Source organism: Acinonyx jubatus, chromosome B2 (assembly GCF_027475565.1).
Source record: "Acinonyx jubatus isolate Ajub_Pintada_27869175 chromosome B2, VMU_Ajub_asm_v1.0, whole genome shotgun sequence".
NCBI lineage: Eukaryota > Metazoa > Chordata > Mammalia > Carnivora > Felidae > Acinonyx > Acinonyx jubatus.
Window position 1 is genome coordinate 53149002 of NC_069385.1, and position 20890 is coordinate 53169891.

At 36.2% G+C, this 20890-nt stretch overlaps 2 protein-coding genes across 4 annotated transcripts in view; one reads left to right on the top strand and one right to left on the bottom strand.

Annotated features, from left to right (window-relative positions):
• SESN1 (sestrin 1) overlaps positions 1–7559 on the top strand; it is a 114308-nt gene extending 106749 nt beyond the window's left edge. For all 3 annotated transcript variants that reach the window (XM_027057134.2, XM_027057136.2, XM_053222394.1), the window contains exons 6-10: positions 230–377; positions 2089–2201; positions 4239–4429; positions 5683–5827; positions 6382–7559. In XM_027057134.2, coding sequence (XP_026912935.1) covers positions 230–377; positions 2089–2201; positions 4239–4429; positions 5683–5827; positions 6382–6468 — 684 coding nt within the window. In that variant the 3' untranslated portion in view covers positions 6469–7559. The remainder of the gene's footprint in view (positions 1–229; positions 378–2088; positions 2202–4238; positions 4430–5682; positions 5828–6381) is intronic.
• Positions 7560–7924: 365 nt separating this feature from the next.
• The window catches only part of ARMC2 (armadillo repeat containing 2), a 125729-nt gene continuing 112763 nt past the window's right edge, over positions 7925–20890 (bottom strand). Inside the window, exon 18 of the mRNA XM_053222392.1 lies at positions 7925–8437. Coding sequence (XP_053078367.1) covers positions 8352–8437 — 86 coding nt within the window. The 3' untranslated portion in view covers positions 7925–8351. The remainder of the gene's footprint in view (positions 8438–20890) is intronic.

Genomic DNA, 20890 nt, shown 5'->3' on the forward strand with positions numbered 1-20890 from the left:
TTTTTTAAGGTAAAAATATTGTGTTCTTAAAAAACTTATTAAAATCTGTAGACCTGTATATGTACACCAAAATATTTTCATTTTTTTATTCATTCATGTACATTAAAATTATAAGATCTATTTTTCCTATATTCTGTTGTCTCATAAGAATTTGTATCTTAATAAAAGAAAATTTTTAAATTTCATCCTTTGTCTGAAATATACAACATTAATTATATTTTCTCTTCAGGTAAGTGATTCGTTCTTTGAGGTCGAAGCCCTCATGGAAAAGATGAGGCAGTTACAGGAATGTCGAGATGAAGAAGAGGCAAGTCAGGAAGAGATGGCTTCACGTTTTGAAATAGAAAAAAGAGAGAGCATGTTTGTCTTCTCTTCAGGTAAAAGCAGTCATTACATAGTCAAAAAAATTTCTATTGCTTACAAAAAAGATCCCCACTTTTTTTAATGTTTGTTTATTTTTGAGAAAGAGAATCCCAAGCAGGCTTCACGCTATCAGCACAAAGCCCAACTTGGGGCTTGATCTCAGGAACCATGGGATCATGACCTGAGCCAAACTTGAGTCAGATGCTTAACAGAGTGAGCCACCCAGGTGGGGGTGAGAATTTAGATAAGTTTTTATCTTTTTTTTTTTTTTTACTTTTATCTTTTAATTTTATTAGAGAATTTAAATAATAGTTTTAAAACATAAATCCAAATATGTTTTTCCTTTTAGATAAGCTATTATTGCATAGGTGTTCCTACCTATAAATAAAGCAGGCAACCTAGAAAAAGAAGTTATAGTATAAATAGCACTAGACTAAAAGAGGACATTTGATTTGGTTTTTATACTAAAATCACTGCTAATAAACTTTGTGAATGTAAGGCACTTAACATATGAATGCTCTCTTTTTTCTCTTCTTTAAAATTAGGATATTGGGGGTGCCTGGGTAGCTCAGTTGGTTAAGCGTTTGACTCTTGAGTTTGGCTCAAGTCATGATCTCACAATTTGTGAGATCAAGCCCCGAGTCAGGCTCTGCACAGCCTGCTGAGGATTCTCTCTCTCCCTTTCTCTCTTCCCCTCTCCCATTCACATACTCTCTATAAATAAATAAACATTAAAGATATTAAATAAAATTAGGAAATTTTATAAGCCCTGAGATTACTTTTTAGCTTTAAAATAAAATGATTTGTGAAATGATTTGTCAGTTGTTAGACAACTGATGACAAATGTAAATTCTTTATGTTTGGCCTTTATATACAGGCTATACAATTTAATATATAAATCAGGTAATTTACAGGAAATGTATTTTGATAACAGAGCGAAAGAGTGTATGTGTTAAATACCAAGTTTCCTAATAGCAAACAAAAAAATCACATTTTTTCTTAAAGTTTATTTTGAGAAAGCAGGAGAGAGATCCCAAGCAGGCTCCTTGCTGTCAGCACAGAGCCTAGTTTCACAAACTGTGAGATCATGACCTGAGCCAAAATCAGGAGTCAGATGCTTAACTGACTGAGCCACTGATGCGCCCCAGAAAAAATCAAATTTGTATAAATGAAGGTTGGATGTTATCTTGTTTCTCCTTGAGGAAAAGTTTTTGTTTCTATTTACTTCAAACGAACATGAAAGCAATCCAGAAAGGCTTTAGAGCATTTCAGGAAACACTGTAAAAATGATTCACCATTGCAGTATTGTTTCTAGGACCCTTTGAGGTGTTAGATCATATTATATATTGTAGGACATTAATATTTAACCAGAAATCATTCAAGTGCTAAAGTATAGAGCATAGATGATTTATCACCATAAAGATTATCTAAAAGGGTGTTCAGACTTTGAGTACATGCTTTTAAGTAGAACTGGGAACACAGAGGGTATAGGAAAGAGAAAAATGCAAGGCATAAAAAATTCAACCATGAATATTTTTATAACAGAATGTAATTACATTCCATTTATTGGTAAGTAAGCTACTTTATGGTTTTAAGACTTAAGTTGGTTACTCACTGTCAGAGGGCTATCCTGTTTTTACTTATTATAGGTAAAATGAATTTTAACTAGCATTCTGTTTTTGAAAAGCTTTAAGTGGCTTTTTTTTTTTTTTTTAATTATTTCAGATGATGAAGAAGTTACACCAGCAAGAGATGTATCTCGTCACTTTGAGGATACTAGTTACGGCTATAAGGATTTCTCTAGACACGGGATGCATGTTCCAACATTTCGAGTACAGGTAAAATTGCACATGACTAGTTAGAAATAGTTCCGTCTGACTTAAAATAAGAAAAAGCCCCCTGGATTTGAGAATTCTAGAATGTTGAAGAAGTAACTTTTATCAGGCAATTCCTTTAAATATATTTATTTTATTGTTGAAGTTCATAAATCAGATATCAAAACACGTTCACCCATAAAACTAAATTACAGTAATGGGTTAGGTTCCCAGATGGTGTGCCAAAACTCAAGTTCATAATATATCTAAACAATGCATAATACTAGCATTTATAGCATTGGTTTTTCTCCTCCTCTCCTATTGAGCCCCAGCATTAAAGTGAGGCCCTGATATGCACCAGGCCTGAGTAACAAGAGAAATGTCCCCAGCATCCCAAGCATTATGTAAAAGTGAGTAGAGGGAAAGAGGATGAAAAATTCAAAAGTAAAAGATGTGCTTTATTTACTTTTTTAGGGAGAGTAAGCTTTTGCTTGGTTTGTTTTCTTTATAACTTGGATGAGTTCTTACAGATAGCACAGACAATAAACCATGACAATTACAGTATCCTAATTCCCTGTGAAATATGTACTGAATGTTATTTGGAGCAATGAACATTTTTGAGGGTTTTAAATTAAACTTTGAGAGGATTCACATAAATAGTGATGTGGGGAGTAGAATTATTTTTGGTAGACCCAGTTTCTTTAGCTCCAAAATCATGAACTCTGAAATATACATTAAAACTTCCTCTGTATAATTCTGTATCTATTGAGTCTATGGAAACTTAGGGACCTAGTGGTCCTCTAGGATACTACTAGGCTCCTCCTTTGTTCTTGCTTGGTAGGAGGCACTATGCTAAAAGTGCGTTGCAAATATATCTCAGGAACAACAGTAGCTATATTCTCTGTTTCCACAGTAAAAGTTAAGAATCATCAGTTAATTATTGATTGATTAATTCATCAATTTATTCTGTTCTTTAAGCTTTGTAAGACTGCTCTCAATCCAGTCCATTAATAGAAACATCAGCATAACTGTATTTCTTAAATAGCCTATTGTATAAAAATTTAGGTAAATATTTAATTCAGATGAGTTGTTATTCCCAACTTCCTCAGTTATTGTGAGGGTCCAGTGTTAATAACTATTTTATCAAAATTATGAAAATTTGGGAACTAGAAAATTGTGTTTCTTTGCTCAAGGGATGAAGATGTTTAAAGGGACAAAAATTAGGCACAAGGAAGAGTTACAGAATATTTCTACTTGATAGTATAATTGTGTCATGAAATACAATAATTAGAATTGAAGACATCATGTGGGTTGGAAATGTTATGGCGTGAGTTAGGATTTGAGAGATTTGCATGGTCCAAAAGCATGGGCATTGTAAAGCAGAGGAGACTATAAGCAATAATTGAGCTTAGATTGAGGGAAGCGATCATAAAGAAATTGGCTGGGCTGCTGAGTGCTTCAAGCAAAGGATTTCTACTTCTGATTACTGTGAAGCTAGTTTAAAATCGGTCAGGTTTGTAGGTTTTAACCAGAGTAATAACGTGTCAAAGAGGTGTTTCAGGAAAATAAATATGAGAGCAACGTAGAAGTAGCATAGGGGCTTATTTTGCTTGAGGTAGAAAGAAAGGAAGCAGGGAGATTTAGTGTAAGAAAACTAATTAGGAGATTCAGTTAATTATGCTAAGAATTAGGAGGTAGGAGGAAAAGGAATGAGTGATGGTTGTATTGAATTAAAAATTTACAAACTTTGAGGACCATTTAAATAGCTGCAGCAATGGAAAGGGAGAGAGGACTTCCAAGATGGGTCATCTCTGGATGCTGAGTGAGGAGACGGTGAGAGAGAGAGAGAGACCTGAAAATGGGTGGCCTGTGTTTAGGAGAGAAGAATTCCACTGGTTTTTAAGCTCACTGAATTAAAAAGGTTTGCATGCTGTAGAGAACATACTAGAAAGGCAGTGGATTCCAACTGCCAGTAATCTCACTTAGGTCTACTGCTTTGCCATATGAACTATACTTGGCCACATTTTAATTATTCACATTTATTCTGTTCTCTGTATTTAGGACTATTGCTGGGAAGACCATGGTTATTCTTTGGTAAATCGCCTTTATCCAGATGTGGGACAGTTGATTGATGAAAAATTTCACATTGCTTACAATCTTACTTATAATACAATGGCAATGCACAAAGATGTTGATACCTCAATGCTTAGACGGGCTATTTGGAACTATATTCACTGCATGTTTGGAATAAGGTTAGTTTGTTTTCTTATGTGTACAAAGAAATATTTTCCTTTGAGCTAAATTATTCAAGTGCTTGGAACATATATACACAGAGATGCACTATATATATGTATATATATATTACATATATGTATAATATAATATTCATAAACCATCCCTTCCCCAATAGCTTATTTTTATGCCACTTATGAGTCAAAGAACCAATTTAATGCAGCTTGGTTTATTTCCTCTCTCCTAGCTAGGCAGAAGGGAAAGTTAGGGACATTGCCTCTGGCCCATAGAGGAAAAGTTTGTCACCAGACATCTTTGATATCTTTTCTCTTTGTATCATCTCCTGTCATCTTGGATCTAAGTACCCTTATAGTGCCCTCCTGGCTATTCTCAAGCTCCTTCTGAAGAGTACCTGCTCCCATGATACTTCATCAAAATGCAAAACTTCCATGTCCTGTTAGGTATTCAGCCATATTATGTTATACAGGAAATGCAGCCATTATATACCACCTTCTAACAGATGTACATAAACACTATGCTATAGGGTTTTCTGATTATTTCAGCTGTAAAATCAGGTTTTCTCTTGCTATTCATTTTATCAGTGACTGGACTATTAGCTTCCAGAATAGTAGTAGAACCAGCTTTGCAAGAGCTGAAACACAAGAGACTTGAGTCCCTGGATGTTCTAGAAACTATAACTCAGTGGAGCAGAGCAGACACTTGTGACTGTTACCATCTTGGCTTAAAGCAGAACAGCTTATCCTAAGTGTAGACACTGTGAGGCTGACTATAAATCATCCTTCCCTCTGGAATAATCATCTGCCAATCCCCCACCATTTTTTTCCTCATCTGATCCCAGAAACTCCTGGAAACATGGGGAAAAAAAAAATAATTATTGTTTTCATTTACACAAGTGGATTATGATCTATATATCATGCAGTAGTAACCAGAAATATTAATTTGTGGACTTCTTAATTTTAACAATACTCAAATTGTTTCCACAATTTCCTCAGTGTGATTGCTTCTTTGATCATAAATATATACTGTTGCTTGGGTACTGGCAAATTTTCTATTCATCTCCCTAACTTCTGTTTCTTATCCCCTTTATATTCACTCATTCACCTCCAATTAAACATTCTAAAGCAGTTGTTTTTGAGAGATAGCTGCCTACACAGGGAGGGAAGAAGAATACAGCATTTATTAATGTCCATACTTTCAAAAGAAATCAAACTATAAATTGAAAATATATAATTCTCACTTTATCTTTTAACAGATATGACGACTATGACTATGGTGAAATTAACCAGTTATTGGATCGTAGCTTTAAAGTTTATATCAAGACTGTTGTTTGCACTCCCGAAAAGGTTACCAAAAGAATGTATGATAGCTTCTGGAGGCAGTTTAAGCACTCTGAGAAGGTATGTACCTATTGTGGTTTGCCCTGTAACTTAGCAGTGATTCTTACTCTCCTTCATCTAATCTAATGACTCTCAAATCTTTTCCAACCAAGAGAAGAACATTCCAGCACAGCTGTCTCTGGTGTCCCTTGGAAGGGAATCTCATTGTAGTGCTAGAGTAAAAGAATAAAGACAGGGCATCCAGGGCCCTACTTCAGAAGTGCTGGCGTGGCTGTCACTGCTTGGGAGAATTGTTTATAGATATAAATGGTCTGGTCGTTGAACCATCTTGGTTATTAAACTATTAGGTGATGATTTGGCAGGGGAGGTTGGTATTCTAATAAAGCAATGTCTAGATTTTCTGAAATATAACAAACCTCTAAGAAGAGATGTAATCAAATATAAGCTCCGTATCTATCCAAAAAGAGCATCAGATGGCTTTCATTTTGAGACAAATTCAAGACTTCTAAGTTATTCAGTGGCACACAGAAAATGTACTTATTTTGGGGGGATACTAGCACTGAAAAGCTGGGAATGCTTACAACTGTACCTTAAATAATGTGTTTTATATTCAGGTTCATGTTAATCTGCTTCTTATAGAAGCTAGGATGCAAGCAGAACTCCTCTACGCTCTGAGAGCCATTACCCGCTATATGACCTGATGCCTTTCCTCCATTAAAGATAATGGAATGATCAGCAGATATAGTCTACAAGGGGAAGGTACTAAGCCCCAGGACCAATGGTAGATAAAAGAATTCAGAAATCCATTGTGCCATGATTCCTTTAGTTTCTGCTATGTTACTGTGGAAATACCACTGCTGGCACAAGCAGTGAATGCTTGGCAGCTTCAAGTGTAGAGCTGTGAAGAAGGGCTGCCATTCACAGTATTCACAGTATTTTGCTTTTTGACAGTACAAGATGCTGTATAACTGTTTTAATACAGCAAATAGTAACTCTCCAAATCCTGTTGCTTTTATGTTAAATAAGATAACAAGAATTGGAGCATGCAAAGAATGGGAGTTGGATAATGACATAAGCTTTTTATACGTAAAGAATTTTATTTAGATCCTGGTGCTGCTATTTCTGCTGGTGGAATGAATAGAGTGGCTGTTCCAGTTAAGCTATTAGTAATAAAAGTGAACACTGCTACTATCTGAGCCTACATACATAATTTGCGTGGTTTCAAATTAAACTTGCATATGTGTTAATTTTTTTGCATCTAAAAAAGCCTAGAATTATTACAGCTCGGCAAAGACCATTTCGATGGTAACAGTTCATTTCTTTCATTAGTTTTTTTTTTAATTCAGCTATTGGATGACATTAAATTACAGTGGCATTCTTAAAGATTTTCTTCAAAAAGCAATCTTAAATGAAAGTGTATAAATTATAAGAAAAGCTAGCTATCTTTTGATATGCTGTTTCCCAAGATTCTCTGACACTGGAGGGCAGCTGTCTTCTGCAGTATTTTGTTTCCAGCACTGAAGTTGTGGGAAATGTTGCTGTAGACTGCTGCGCAGTCCCAGGTGCATTCTGCCCCTCTGCTCCTGCCCACCTCGTGGTCCCCACTTTAAAGATTGTGCAGCTCTTTAAAAATAAAGCTGGAAAATATTTTTAGTCAGGTTATCAAATTTGATTTACAAAAATGCTAACTTTGGGAAAAAATGTATTAAGTACTTTGTATTCTGGAAGTGTGAATTGCTTTTGAAGTCTGTCAGTATTATTGGCATTTTTCAATAAATCATTTTTTCTCCAATTTTATGTGCTGTCTCAATCTCATGAAAAATTATGACTTCACAATTACCATTCTGAAGTTCCGTTTACTTTTAATAGCCAAGCAGATTCACAAATAATGCTGTAATCAGATGAGAGACTATTAAATGGCAAACTCTCAATGCCATTTTAAAGGTTACAAAGAGTGGACTTTCATGATCTCATGTAAGACTTTTATGGCCCCATGCCTTTTCCCTTTTGAATGGAGATGTTTTGAGAGTTCAAATAAGAATCATTAGAAACAGGGGCACCTGGCTCAGTTGGTGTATATAACATGCAGCTCTTGATCTCAGGTCCAGGCCCCACACTGGGTGTACAGATTACTTAGAGTGACAACAGGACAGAAAATGGCACTGTCAAGTAGAAATAGCTCTAGTTTTAGAACAAACTGAGGGTTGTTGGGTGGAGGGACAGGCTAAATGGACAAGGGACATAAAGGAGGACACTTGTTGAACACTGGATATTATATGTAAGTGATGAATCATTAAATTCTATTACTGAAATAAAAAAAAAAGGGGGGGGAGGTGCTAACATCTTGTTTGATGGTAATAAACACACGTTATTGCTTGAAAGGCCCTGCAAGTAGCATAGGTGGATTTAGCAAATTGTGACTTTGTCTTTACAATAAAGATTTGCCACCAAATATTTTATAGTACATATACATAGCTACAGTTTAAATCCTGGAACTTTATTAATTTGTAGTACGTTTTAATTTTAACATATTTATAAACAATTTTATAGTCTTTTAATCTATATATCATTACATTTAGTAGACTTATAAGCTTAATTTACCGTTACTGGTTAGGAATCCATATTTAACTTCAGGTGAATATTGTTGATATGCTTTTACTTCAGAGGACACTAAAAAAAAAAATGTAGCAGGTAATAAAAATATTCATGTCCAGAAAGGGAAAAATCTAGATTTAATCAAATCTGTTATAATGTTACTCATCAAAACATTTTAGCTCAGTCTAGTACCTAGTAATTTATAATGTGTGGGTGAGAGTAGGGAGGCAAAATGGTTCCTACCTTCAAAGTTCTATATCCTGGTGAGAAGACAAGACTATTAAGTTTCTTTAATTATAAAATATATTGATAAGTCCGTTTCTTTTTTAAATATTTTTGAGAGGGCAGAGAGAGGGAGACACAGAATCTTAAGCAAGCTCCAGGCTCTGTCAGCACAGGGCCCGATGTGGATCTCAAACTCATGAACCTCAAGATCATGACCTGAACCAAAGTTGAACACCCAACTGATTGAGCCACCCAGGCACCCCACATAAGTCCATTTCTAATTAGCTTACAATAATATATACATGGTCCTACACATTGAATTTATATCATGCCTTTGCCCTTTTCTGTCTACTGTAGAGTTATAGCAATACAGGTGAACCCAACAAGTTTACATACACTGTACATAGTTAAAATTTTATTCATTTTGCTTAGTTCTTTGTACTTCTTAAAAATAGAAGATCAGGGCACCTGGGTGGCTCAGTTGGTTAAGCATCTGACTCTTGATTTCAGCTCAGGTCATGATATTGTGGTTATGTTAAGCTCTACAACTTCCTCATAAAGTCACAACTTTCAAGGGCAGAAGACACAGCTGACTTTCTTGACACATAGACACAGAGAGGCAAGACAAAATGAGACAGAGAAATTTATCCCAAATGAAAGAACAAGCCAGGACCACAGTCAGAGATCTAAGCAAAACAGATATAAGTAACATGCCTTGAAGAGAATTTAACTCAATGGGCATAAGTATACTCACTGGACTTGAGAAAAGAGTAGAAGACATGAATGAAACCCTTAACACAGAGATAAGGAAAAACATAGCAAAGATAAAGTGCACAAGAAACAAAATAAGAAACACACTTGAGGTAATGAACAGCAGGATGGAAGAAGCAGAAAAACGAATTAATGACATAGAAGACAGAGTAATGGGAACCTAAACAAAAGAGAGATAAAAGAATTATGCAAAACAAGAACAGGGAACTCAGTGATTGCACCAAATATAGCAACATTCATATTATAGAAGTCCCAGAAGAAGAGAGAGAAAAGGGGACAGAAAATTTATTTGAAGAAATAATAGCTGAAATTTTCCCTAACCTAAGTAAGGAAACAGATACCCAGATCCAGGAAGCATACAGTACCCACAACAAATTGACAAAAGCAGACCCACCAAGACATAATTAAATTTGCAAAATACAGCATTTAAAGTTTTTTTTAATTTAACACTTATTTTTGAGAGGGAGAGAGAGGGACAGAGTGTGAGCAGGGGAGGAGGAGAGAGGGAGAGACAGAATCTGAAGCAGGCTCCAGGCTCTGAGCTATCAGCACAGAGCCCAATGTGGGGCTCAAACTCATGGACCGTGAGATCATGACCTGAGCTGAAGTCAGCTGCTTAACCAACTGAGCCACCCAGACATCCCAATAAAGAAAGAAAATCTTAAAGAAACAAAAGAAATCATTAACTTACAAGGGAAAACCCGTAAGGCTACCAGATTTTTTTTTTTTAAACCAGGAGATTTTTCAACAGAAACTTTGTAAGCCAGAGGGAGTAGCATGGTATATTCAAAGTGCTAAATGGGAAAAATCTACAGCCAAGAATACTGTATCCAGCAAGGCTGTTATTCAGAATAGAAGGAAACATAAAAAGTTACCCAAACAAAAACTAAAGAACTTCATGGCAACTAAACCAGCTCTACAAGAAATATTAAAAGGGACTCTTTGGAAGGGAGAGACAAGGGGCACCTGGGTAGCTTAGTCGTTTGAGCATCTGACTCTTGATTTTGGCTCAGGTCATGATCCCAGGGTGGTGGAACTGAGCTCTACGTCAGGCTCTATGCTCTGGATAGAGCCTGCTTAAGATTCTTTCTCTTTCTCTCTCTCTCTCTCTCCTTCTGCCCCTGCCCACCACTTTTGGGCCCTTTCAAAAAAAAAAAAAAAGGGAGGGACAAAAAGTGACAGTGTAGAGGTGGGAAACACAAAAGCCATAAAAATGAATATTTCTGTAAAAAATCAGTCAAGGAACTAATGAAAAAAGGATATAACATATACCTAAAACATGGGGAGGAGAAAAGAATGAGTTCAAATGACCATCAACTTAATATAGACTGCTATATGCAGAAGAAGTTATATACAAACCCAATGGTAACTATGTATCAAAAAATACTAATATGCAAAGAAAAAGGATGAAGAAATCCAAATATATCACTAAGGAAAAGCAGCAAAACATGAAAGGGAGAAAGACAAGAAAGGATCAGAGAAATCTTCAGAAGCAACCACGAAACAAGTAATGAAATGACAACAAATACATCAATAAATCAGTACTTTGAATGTAAATAAACAGTCCAATCAAAAGACACAGGATGACAGAATGGATAAAGGAAAAAAAAAGGCCCATCTATATGCTACATACAAGGGACTCATTTTAAACCTAAAGACACCTGCATACTGAAAGGATAGAGAAACATCTATCATGCCAAAGGATGTCAAAAGAAAGCTGGATAGTAATTCTTATATCCAACAAAGTAGATTTTGTTTTAAAACAAAGACTGTAACAGGGGTGCCTGGGTGGCTCAGTTAAGTGTCCAACTTTGGCTCAGGTCATGATCTCACAGCTTATGGGTCCGAGCCTCACATCAGGCTCTGTGCTGACAGTTCAGAGCCTGGAGTCTGCTTTGGGTTCTGTGTCTCCTTCTCTCTCTGCCCCTCCCTGGCTCACACTCTGTCTCTGTCTCTCAAAAAATAAATAAATGTTAAAAAAATTTTAGTAAAAATAAAACTAACAAAAGACAAAGAAGGACACTATATATCAATAAAGGGGGCAATCCAACAAGACGACATAACAATTGTAACTATTTATGCACCCAACATAGGAGTGCCCAAATACATAACACAGTTAATAAAAAACATAAAGGAACTAATCAATAGTAATACAATAGTAGGGGACTTTAACATCCCACATACAACAATGGACAGATCTAAACAGAAACTCAACAAAGAAATGATGGCTTTGAATGACACACTGGAACAAATGGATTTAACAGATATTTTCAGAACATTCCATCCTAAAACAGAATACACGTTCTTTTCAAGCGCACATGGAACATTCTCCAGAATAGATCACACATGTTAGCCCACAAAACAAACCTGAACAAATTTCAAGATTGAAAATTTTTTCTGACCACAACACTATGACACTAGAAATCAATCACAAGAAAAAATTGAGAAAGAACACACACGGAGGTCAAATAACATGCTACCAAACTATGAATGGGTCAACCAGGAAATAAAAGACAAAATGAAAAAGTACATGGAAACAAATGAAAATGAAAACACAATGGTCCAAAACCTCTGAGATGCAGCAAAAGAAGTTTTTAAAGCAAGACTATAGCAATACAGGCCTACCTCAAGAAACAAGAAAAATCTCAAATAAACAACCTAACCTTGCACCTAAAGGAGCTAGAAAAAGAACAAAACATAAAACCAGGGCGCCTGGGTGGCTCAGTTGGTTAAGCATCCAACTTTGGCTCCAGTCATACCTCACAGTTCATGGGTTCAAGCCCCATGTTGGGCTCTGTGCTGACATCTCAAAGCCTGGAACCTGCTTCGGATTCTGTTGTCTCCCTTTCTCTCTGCTCCTCTCCCACTCATGCTCGGTCTCAAAAATAAAACATTAAAAAAAATTAAAAAATAACATATAACCAGCAGAATGAAAAAATAAAAATAGAGCAGCAATTGATGATATAAAAGCTAAAAAAACAATAGAACAATCAATGAAACCAGGAGATGATTCTTTGAAAAAAAAAACAATAAAATTGATAAACTTCTGGCCAGACTTAGCAAGAAAAAAGAGAAAGGACCCAAATAAAATCACAAACGAGAAAGGAGAAATAACACCACAGAAATACAATAACATCATAAGAGAATATTATGAAAAACTATGTGTCAACAAATGGGACAAACTGGAAAAAAATTGATAAATTCCTAGTAACATACAAACTACCAAACTAAAACAGAAAGAAATAGAAAATTTGAACAGACTGATAATCAGCAAAGAAATTGAATCAGTAATCAAAAAATAACCAAAAAACAAAAGTCCAGGACCAGACAGCTTTACAGATGAATTCTAGCAAACAGAAGAGTTAATATCTGTTCTGTTCAACCTATTCCATAGTCTTAGAAAAGAAAGGAAAACTTCCAAATTCATTCTATGAGGTCAGCATTACCCTAATACCAAAACCCGATAATGACACCGCAAAAAAACAGAACTACAGGCCAATATCTCTGATGAACATAGATGTAAAAATCCTCAACAAAATACTAGCAAACCCAGTCCAATAACACATTTAAAAAATAATTCACCACAATCAAGTGGGATTTATTCCTGGGTTGCAAACATGACTCAATATTTGCAAATTAATGCAATATATCACATCAATAACGGAAAAGATAAGATCCACATGATCATTTCAACAAACACAGGAAAAACATTTTTACAAGGTGCAACATCCTTTCATGATAAAAACCCTCAACAAAGTAGGTTTAAAGGGAATATATCTCAATAAAGGCCATCCATGAAAAACCCACAGCTAACATCATCCTCAGTGGGGAAAAACTGAGAGGCACCTGGGTGGTTCAGTTAAACGTCCAACTCTTGATTTCAGCCTAGGTCATGATTCCAGGGTCATAGGATCAAGCCCTGCATCAGGCTCCATGCTGTCAGCACAAGAATCCTGCTTAGGATTCTCTCCCTTTCTCTCTGCTCCACCCCTCTCTCAAAAATAAACTTTTTAAAAAATGAGGAAAAACTGAGAGCCTTTTCCGTAAGGTCAAGAACAAGACAAGGATGTCCACTGTCACCACTTCATTCAACATAGTATTGAAGTATTAGCCACAGCAAACAGACAACAAAAGAAGTAAAAGACATCCAAATTGGTAAGGAAGAAGTACAATTTTCACTATTTGTAGATGACATGATACTAATATAGAAAACCCAAAAGACTCCACCAAAAAATTGCTAGAACTGATGAATTCAGTAAAGTTGCAGGATACGAAATCAACCAACAGAAATCTATCACATTTCTATACAACAATAACAAAGCAGCAGAAAGAGAGATTAAGAAAACAATCCCATTTACGATTACACCAAAAATAATAAGATACCTAGGAATAAATCTAAACAAAGAGGTGAAAGACTTGTACTCTACAAACCATAAAACACTGATTAAAGAAATTGAACATAACACAAAGAAATGGAAAGACATTCCATGCTCATGGATTGGAAGAATATTGTTAAAATATCTATATTGTTAAGTATTGTTAAAATGTCTATACTACCCAAAGTAATCTACAGATTTAATGTAATCCCTATCAAAATACTAACAGCATTTTTATAGTACTAGAACAAACAATCCTAAAATTTGTATGGAACCACAAAAGACCACAAATAGCCAAAGCAATCTTGAAAAAGAAGAGCAAAGCTGGTGGCAAATACAGTGCACAAAAATAGACAAATAGATCAATGGAACAGGCCAGAAAATCCAGAAATAAACCCACAATTATATGGTCAATTAAATCTTCGACAAAGCAGGAAAGAATATCCAATGGGAAAAAGGTGGTCTCTTCAACAAACGGTGTTGGAAAAACTGGACAGCAACATGCAAAAGAATGACACTGAACCACTTTCTTACACCATACACAAAAATAAATTCAAAATGGATTAAAGACCTAAATGTGAGACAGGAAACCATTAAAATCCTAGAGAAAGAACACAGGTAGTAACTTCTTTGACATTAGATGTAGCAACTTCTTTTTGGTACATCTCCTGAGGCAAGGGAAACAAAAGCAAAAATAAACTATTGGGATTATATCAAAATAAAAAGCTTCTGCACAGCAAAGGTAACAATCAACAAAACTAAAAGGCAAACTACAGAATGGGAAAATACATTTGCAAATGACATATCTGATAAAGGGTTAGTATCCAAAATATATAAAGTACTTATACAACTCAACACCCAGAAAACAAATAATCCTACTTGAAAATAGGCAGAAAACATGAACAGATAGTTCTCCAAAGACATCCAGATGGCCACATGAAGAAGTGCTCATCATCACTTATCATCAGGGAAATGGAATCAAAACTACAAAGAGATATCACCTCACATCTGTCAGAATAGTTAAAATCAACAACATAAAAAAAATAACAGGTGTTGGTGAGGATGTGGAGAAAGGGGAACACTCTTACACTGTCAGTGGGAATGCAAGCTGGTGCAGTCACTCGAGGAAACAGTATGGAGTCTTCTCAAGAAGTTAAAAATAGAACTACCCTACAATCCAGCAATCATACTACTGGGTATTTACCCCAAGAATACAAAAACACTAATTCAAAGGGATACATGCACCGCTATATTTATAGCAGCATTATTTATAATCGCCAAATTAGGGAAAGAGCCCAAATGTCCATTGGCTGATGAGTGGATAAAGATGTGGTGTGTGTGTGTGTGTGTGTGTGTGTACATATATATGTATATACACATATACATATACATATATATATACATACACATTATACACACACACACACACACACACACAATGTAATATTACTCGGCCATTAAAAAGAATGAAATCTTGACATTTGCATCAACATGGATGGAGCTAGAGAGTATAATGCTGAGTGCAATAAGTCAGTTCACAGAAAGAAAAATACGATTTCACTCATGTGGAATTTAAGAAATGAAACAAGCAAAGAGAAAAAGTAAGAGAGAGAGAGAAAGACAAATCAAGAAACAGACTCCTTATGAGCAATTATATGCCAATAAAATGGGCAATCTGGAAGAAATGGACAAATTCCTAGAAACATATACACTACCAAAACTGAAACAGGAAGAAATAGAAAATTTGAACAGACCAATAACCAGTAAGGAAATCGAATTAGTAATAAAAAGTCTCCCAAAAAACAAGAGTCCAGGGCCAGATGGCTTTCCAGGGGAATTCTACCAAACATTTAAGGAAGAGTTAACACCTATTCTTTTAAAGCTGTTCCAAAAAATAGAAATGGAAGGAGAACTTCCAAACTCTTTCTATGAAGCCAGCATTACCTTGATTTCAAAACCAGACAAGAGACTCCACTAAAAAGGAGAACTATAGACCAGTTTCCCTGATGAACATGGATGAAAAGTCCTCAACAAGATACCACCTAACCAGATCCAACAATACATTAAAAAAATTATTCACCATGATAAAGTGGGATTTATACCTGGGATGCAGGGATGGTTCAATATCTGCAAATCAATCAATATGATACATCATGTTAATAAAAGAAAGGACAAGAACCATATGATCCTATCAATAGATGCAGAGAAAGCATTTGACAAAATACAGCATACTTTCTTGATAAAAACCCTCAAGAAAGTAGGAATAGAGCATACCTCAAGATCATAAAAGCCATATATGAAAGACCCACCGCTAATATCATCCTCCATGGGGAAAAACTGAGAGCTTTCCCCCTAAGGTCAGGAACAAGACAGGGATGTCCACTCTTGCCACGGTTATTCAACATAGTATTGGAAGTCTTAGCCTCTGCAATCAGACAACACAAAGATACAAAAGGCATCCAAATCGGCCAGGAGGAGGTCAAACTTTCACTCTTCGCAGATGACATGATACTCTATATGGAAAACCCAAAAGATTCCACCAAAACACCGCTATAATTGATTCATGAATTCAGCAAAGTTGCAGGATATAAAATCAACGCACAGAAATCGGTTGCATTCCTATACACCAACAATGAAGCGACAAAGAGAAATCAAGGAATTGATCCCATTTACAGTTGCACCAAAACCCATAAAATACCTAGGAATAAATCTAACCAAAGAGGTGAAAAATCTATACACTGAAAACTAGAAAGCTTATGAAATAATTGAAGAAGACACACACACACACACACACCAAAAAAAAAAAGGAAAAAAATTCCATGCTCCTGGATAGGAAGAATATTGTTAAAATGTTGATACTACCCAAAGCAATCTACATATTCAATGCAATCCCTATCAAAATAACACCATCATTCTTCACAGAGCTAGAACAAACAATCCTAAAATTTGTATGGAACCAGAAAATACCCCGAATAGCCAAAGCAATCTTGAAAAAGAAAACCAAAACAGGAGGCATCACAATCCCGGACTTCAAGCTATACTACAAAGCTGTAATCATCAAGACAGTATGGTACTGGCATAAGAACAGACACTCAGATCAATGGAATAGAATAGAGAACCCAGAAATGGACCCACAAATATATGGCCAGTTAATCTTTGACAAAGCAGGAAAGACTATCCAATGGAATAAAGACAGTCTCTTCAGCAAATGGTGCTGGGAAAACTGGACAGCGACATGCAGAAGAATGAACTTGGACCACTTTCTTACACCATACACAAAAATAAGCTTAAAATTAATGAAAGATCTAAAAGTAAGACAGGAAGCCATAAAAATCCTCGAGGAGAAAGCAGGCAAAAACCTCTTTGGCCTTGGCCACAGCAACTTCTTACTCAACATGTCTCCAGAGGCAAGGGAAACAAAAGCAAAAATGAACTACTGGGACCTCATCAAAATAAAAAGCTTCTGCACAGTGAAGGAAATAATCAGCAAAACTAAAAGGCAACTGACAGAATGGGAGAAGATATTTGCAAATGACATATCAGATAAAGGGTTAGTATCTAAAATCTATAAAGAACTTATCAAACTCAACACCCAAAAAACAAATAATCCAGTGAAGAAATGGGCAAAAGACATGAATAGACACTTCTCCAAAGAAGACATCCTGATGGCCAACCGACATGAAAAAATGCTCAACATCACTCATCATCAGGGAAATACAAATCAAAACCACAATGAGATACCACCTTACACCAGTCAGAATGGCTAACATTAACAACTCAGGTAACAACAGATGTTGGTGAGGGTGCGGAGAAAGAGGATCTCTTTTGCATTGTTGGTGGGAATGCAAGCTGCTGCAACCACTCTGGAAAACAGTATGGAGGTTCCTCAGAAAACTAAAAATAGAACTACCTTACAACTCAGCAATTGCACTAGTAGGCATTTATTCAGGTGATACAGGTGTGCTGTTTTGAAGAGACATATGCACCCCCATGTTTATAGCAGCACTATCAACAATAGCCAAAGTATGGAAAGAGCCCAAATGTCCATCGATGGATGAATGGATAAAGAAGAAGTGGTATATATATATATATATATATATATATATATATACACACACACACACACACACACACACACACACACACACACACACACAATGGAGTATTACTTGGCAATCAAAAAGAATGAAATCTTGCCATTTGCAACTATGTGGATGGAACTGGAGGGTATTCTGCTAAATGAAATTAGTCAAAGAAAGACAAAAATCATATGACTTCATTCATATGAGGACTTCAAGAGACAAAACAGATGAACATAAGGGAAGGGAAACAAAAATAATATAAAAACAGGGAGGGGGACAAAACAGAAGAGACTCACAAATATGGAGAACAAACTGAGGGTTACTGGAGGAGTTGTGGGAGGGGGGATGGGCTAAATGGGTAAGGGGCACTAAGGAATCTACTTCTGAAATCATTGTTGCACTACATGCTAACTAATTTGGATGTATATTTTAAAAAATAAATAATTTAAAAAAAAAAAAGAAAGAAAAGAAACAGACTCTTAATTATAGAGAACCAGAAGGGAGATGGGTAGGCAGATGAGTTAAATAGGTGATGGGGATTAAGGAGTGCACTTCCTTGATGAGAACTGGGTGATGTATAGAAATGCTGAATCGCTATGTACACCTGAAACTAATATAAAATTGTATGTTAACTAACTGGAATTAAAAAAAAAAAGACATTACAGAGAACTATAGACCAATATCCCTGATGAATACTGATGCAAAAATCCTGAACAAAATACTAGCAAAAAAAATTCAACAGCACATCAAAAGTGTGAAATAGGATTTATTCCTGGAATGCAAAGATGGTTCAACATACAACAAATGATCAATGCAATCCACCACATTAACAGAATGAAGGAAGGACCAAAAAAAAAAAAAAAAGATGATCTTAATTCAGAAAAAGCATTTGACAAATTTAACACCCTTTCATGATTAAAAACACTCAACAAAGTAGAATTAGTAGGAAACTATCTGAATATAATAAAGCCCATATGTGAAAGGCCTATAACTAACATCACATTCAATGAAAAGACTGAAACTTTTCTTATAAGATCAGGAATACGACAAGGATCCCTACTTTCACCACTTCTATTCAACATTGTTTTCAAAGTCCTAGCCAGGACCATTAGTTAAGAAAAAGAAACAGTATTCAAATTGGAAAGGAAGAGTCAAATTATCTGTTTGTAAGTGACATGATCTTATATGCAGAAAACCCTAGAGATCACACACACACACACACACACACACACACCTATTAGAACTAGTAAACTCAGCAAAGTTGCAAGATACAAAATCAACACACAAAAATCCGTTGCATTTTTATACACTAAAAATGAACAATCTGAAAAGGAAATTAAGAAAACAGTTCCATTACAATAGCATTGAAAAGAATAAATAGAAGTTTCACCAAGATGAAAGATTTGTACATGGAAAACTACAATAAACTTCTGTGAGAAATTAAAGAAGACACAAATAAGTGGAAAGACATCTGTGTTCTTGGATTGAAAGACTTCAGGATATTGTTAAATCTACAGATTTAATGTAATCTTTTCAAAAATGCCATTTTTTGCAAGAAGAGAGAAATCCATCCTAAAATTCATATGAAGTCTCAGAAGACCCCCAAAAGCCAAAACACTCTTGAGAAAGAACAAAGTAGGTTTATTCCAGGAAGATGGCAGAGTGAAGGGGTCTTGAGCTTACCTCCTCCCGTGGACATATCATGGCAATAGCTACATATAATGCAACTCACCCTCAAAACAACCTGAAGAATGGCAGAATACATCTGTGACACTTAAACATATAAAGAAGAAACCACAGTGAGAAAGGTAGGAGAAGAGACGTGGTCAGGAATGAAACCTCCAAGACAGCCATCCATAGCAGAAGGGATAATATCACAGGTACAGTTGTCCTCCCTGAAGAGTAAAAAGACTAAGCCCCACACTGGACATCCCGGCCCTGAAGACTTGCACTAAGGAAACAAGCACTCATAACAAATGGATTTGAAAATCAGTGAGGCTTAACTCCAGGAGAGCTGGAAGGCTATAGGAAACAGAGACTTGGCTCTTAAAGGGCCAGTGCTATATCACTCTTTCTAAAACCCAGCACAAAAACAGCAGTTTAAAATTGCTTGGATTATACATGAAGGAGATTAACTAATTTTATGGTATGTGCCAGAGAGGCAGGCATATGTAGGAGCTTTCTCCAGGAACAGAAATGCAAATTGGCACCATTTTTCTTGCCTACCTTCAGCCTAGCTGGCCAGAAGCTGGGAGGAGCCAGTTCTATTGTTTTCCATCTGCCTTGCTAACACTGCTCATGGTGTCCTGGAGTTTCTCTGAGGACCCACCTCAAGTAGGCACCCCTCCGAAATTGGCTCCTGTCCCACCACACCTGAGTTGGGACCAGTATCCCCCCAGAGTCACTAGTGCCAACCAAACCCCGTAGGCAGCCCTGGCAAGACTGGTACCCTTCCAAAGCAAATCCTTCCCTAAGAAATTGGAGAGCCTCACCCACCAGCATGCTCACAATGGTCATGCCAGTCATTGCAGCCAGTCACTCTGGTGGGGGGAGGTCTGTCCACCAGTGCACCTGTAATAGTTATGCCAGTCATTATAGTCACCCACCCCGGGAACCAACCCTGCCCACCAGTGTGCACACAGCAGTTGTGTCATAATGGGAGGGCACATGCAGCCCACACAGGGGACACCCAAGAGCACCTGCTTCTGGTGACCAGGGAGGATTGTGCTACTGTGCCCCACAGGACACTCACTGTCTACATAAGGTCACTCTTTTCAAGACCAGAAGATGTAGCTAACCTACCTAATACACAGAAACAAACACAGAGAGTTAGACAAAATGAGGACACCGACGAATATGTTCTAAGTAAAAGAATAAGACAAAAAGCTCAGAAAAAGAACTAAGCAAAATGGAGGTAAGCAATCTATCTGATAAAGAAATCAAAGGAATGGTCATAAAGATACTTAACAGATTTAAGACAAGAGTAGATGAACTCAGTGAGAACTTCAACAAGGAGATAGAAAATATTAAAAAAAGAACCAATCAGAACTGAAGAATATAATAACTGAAATGAA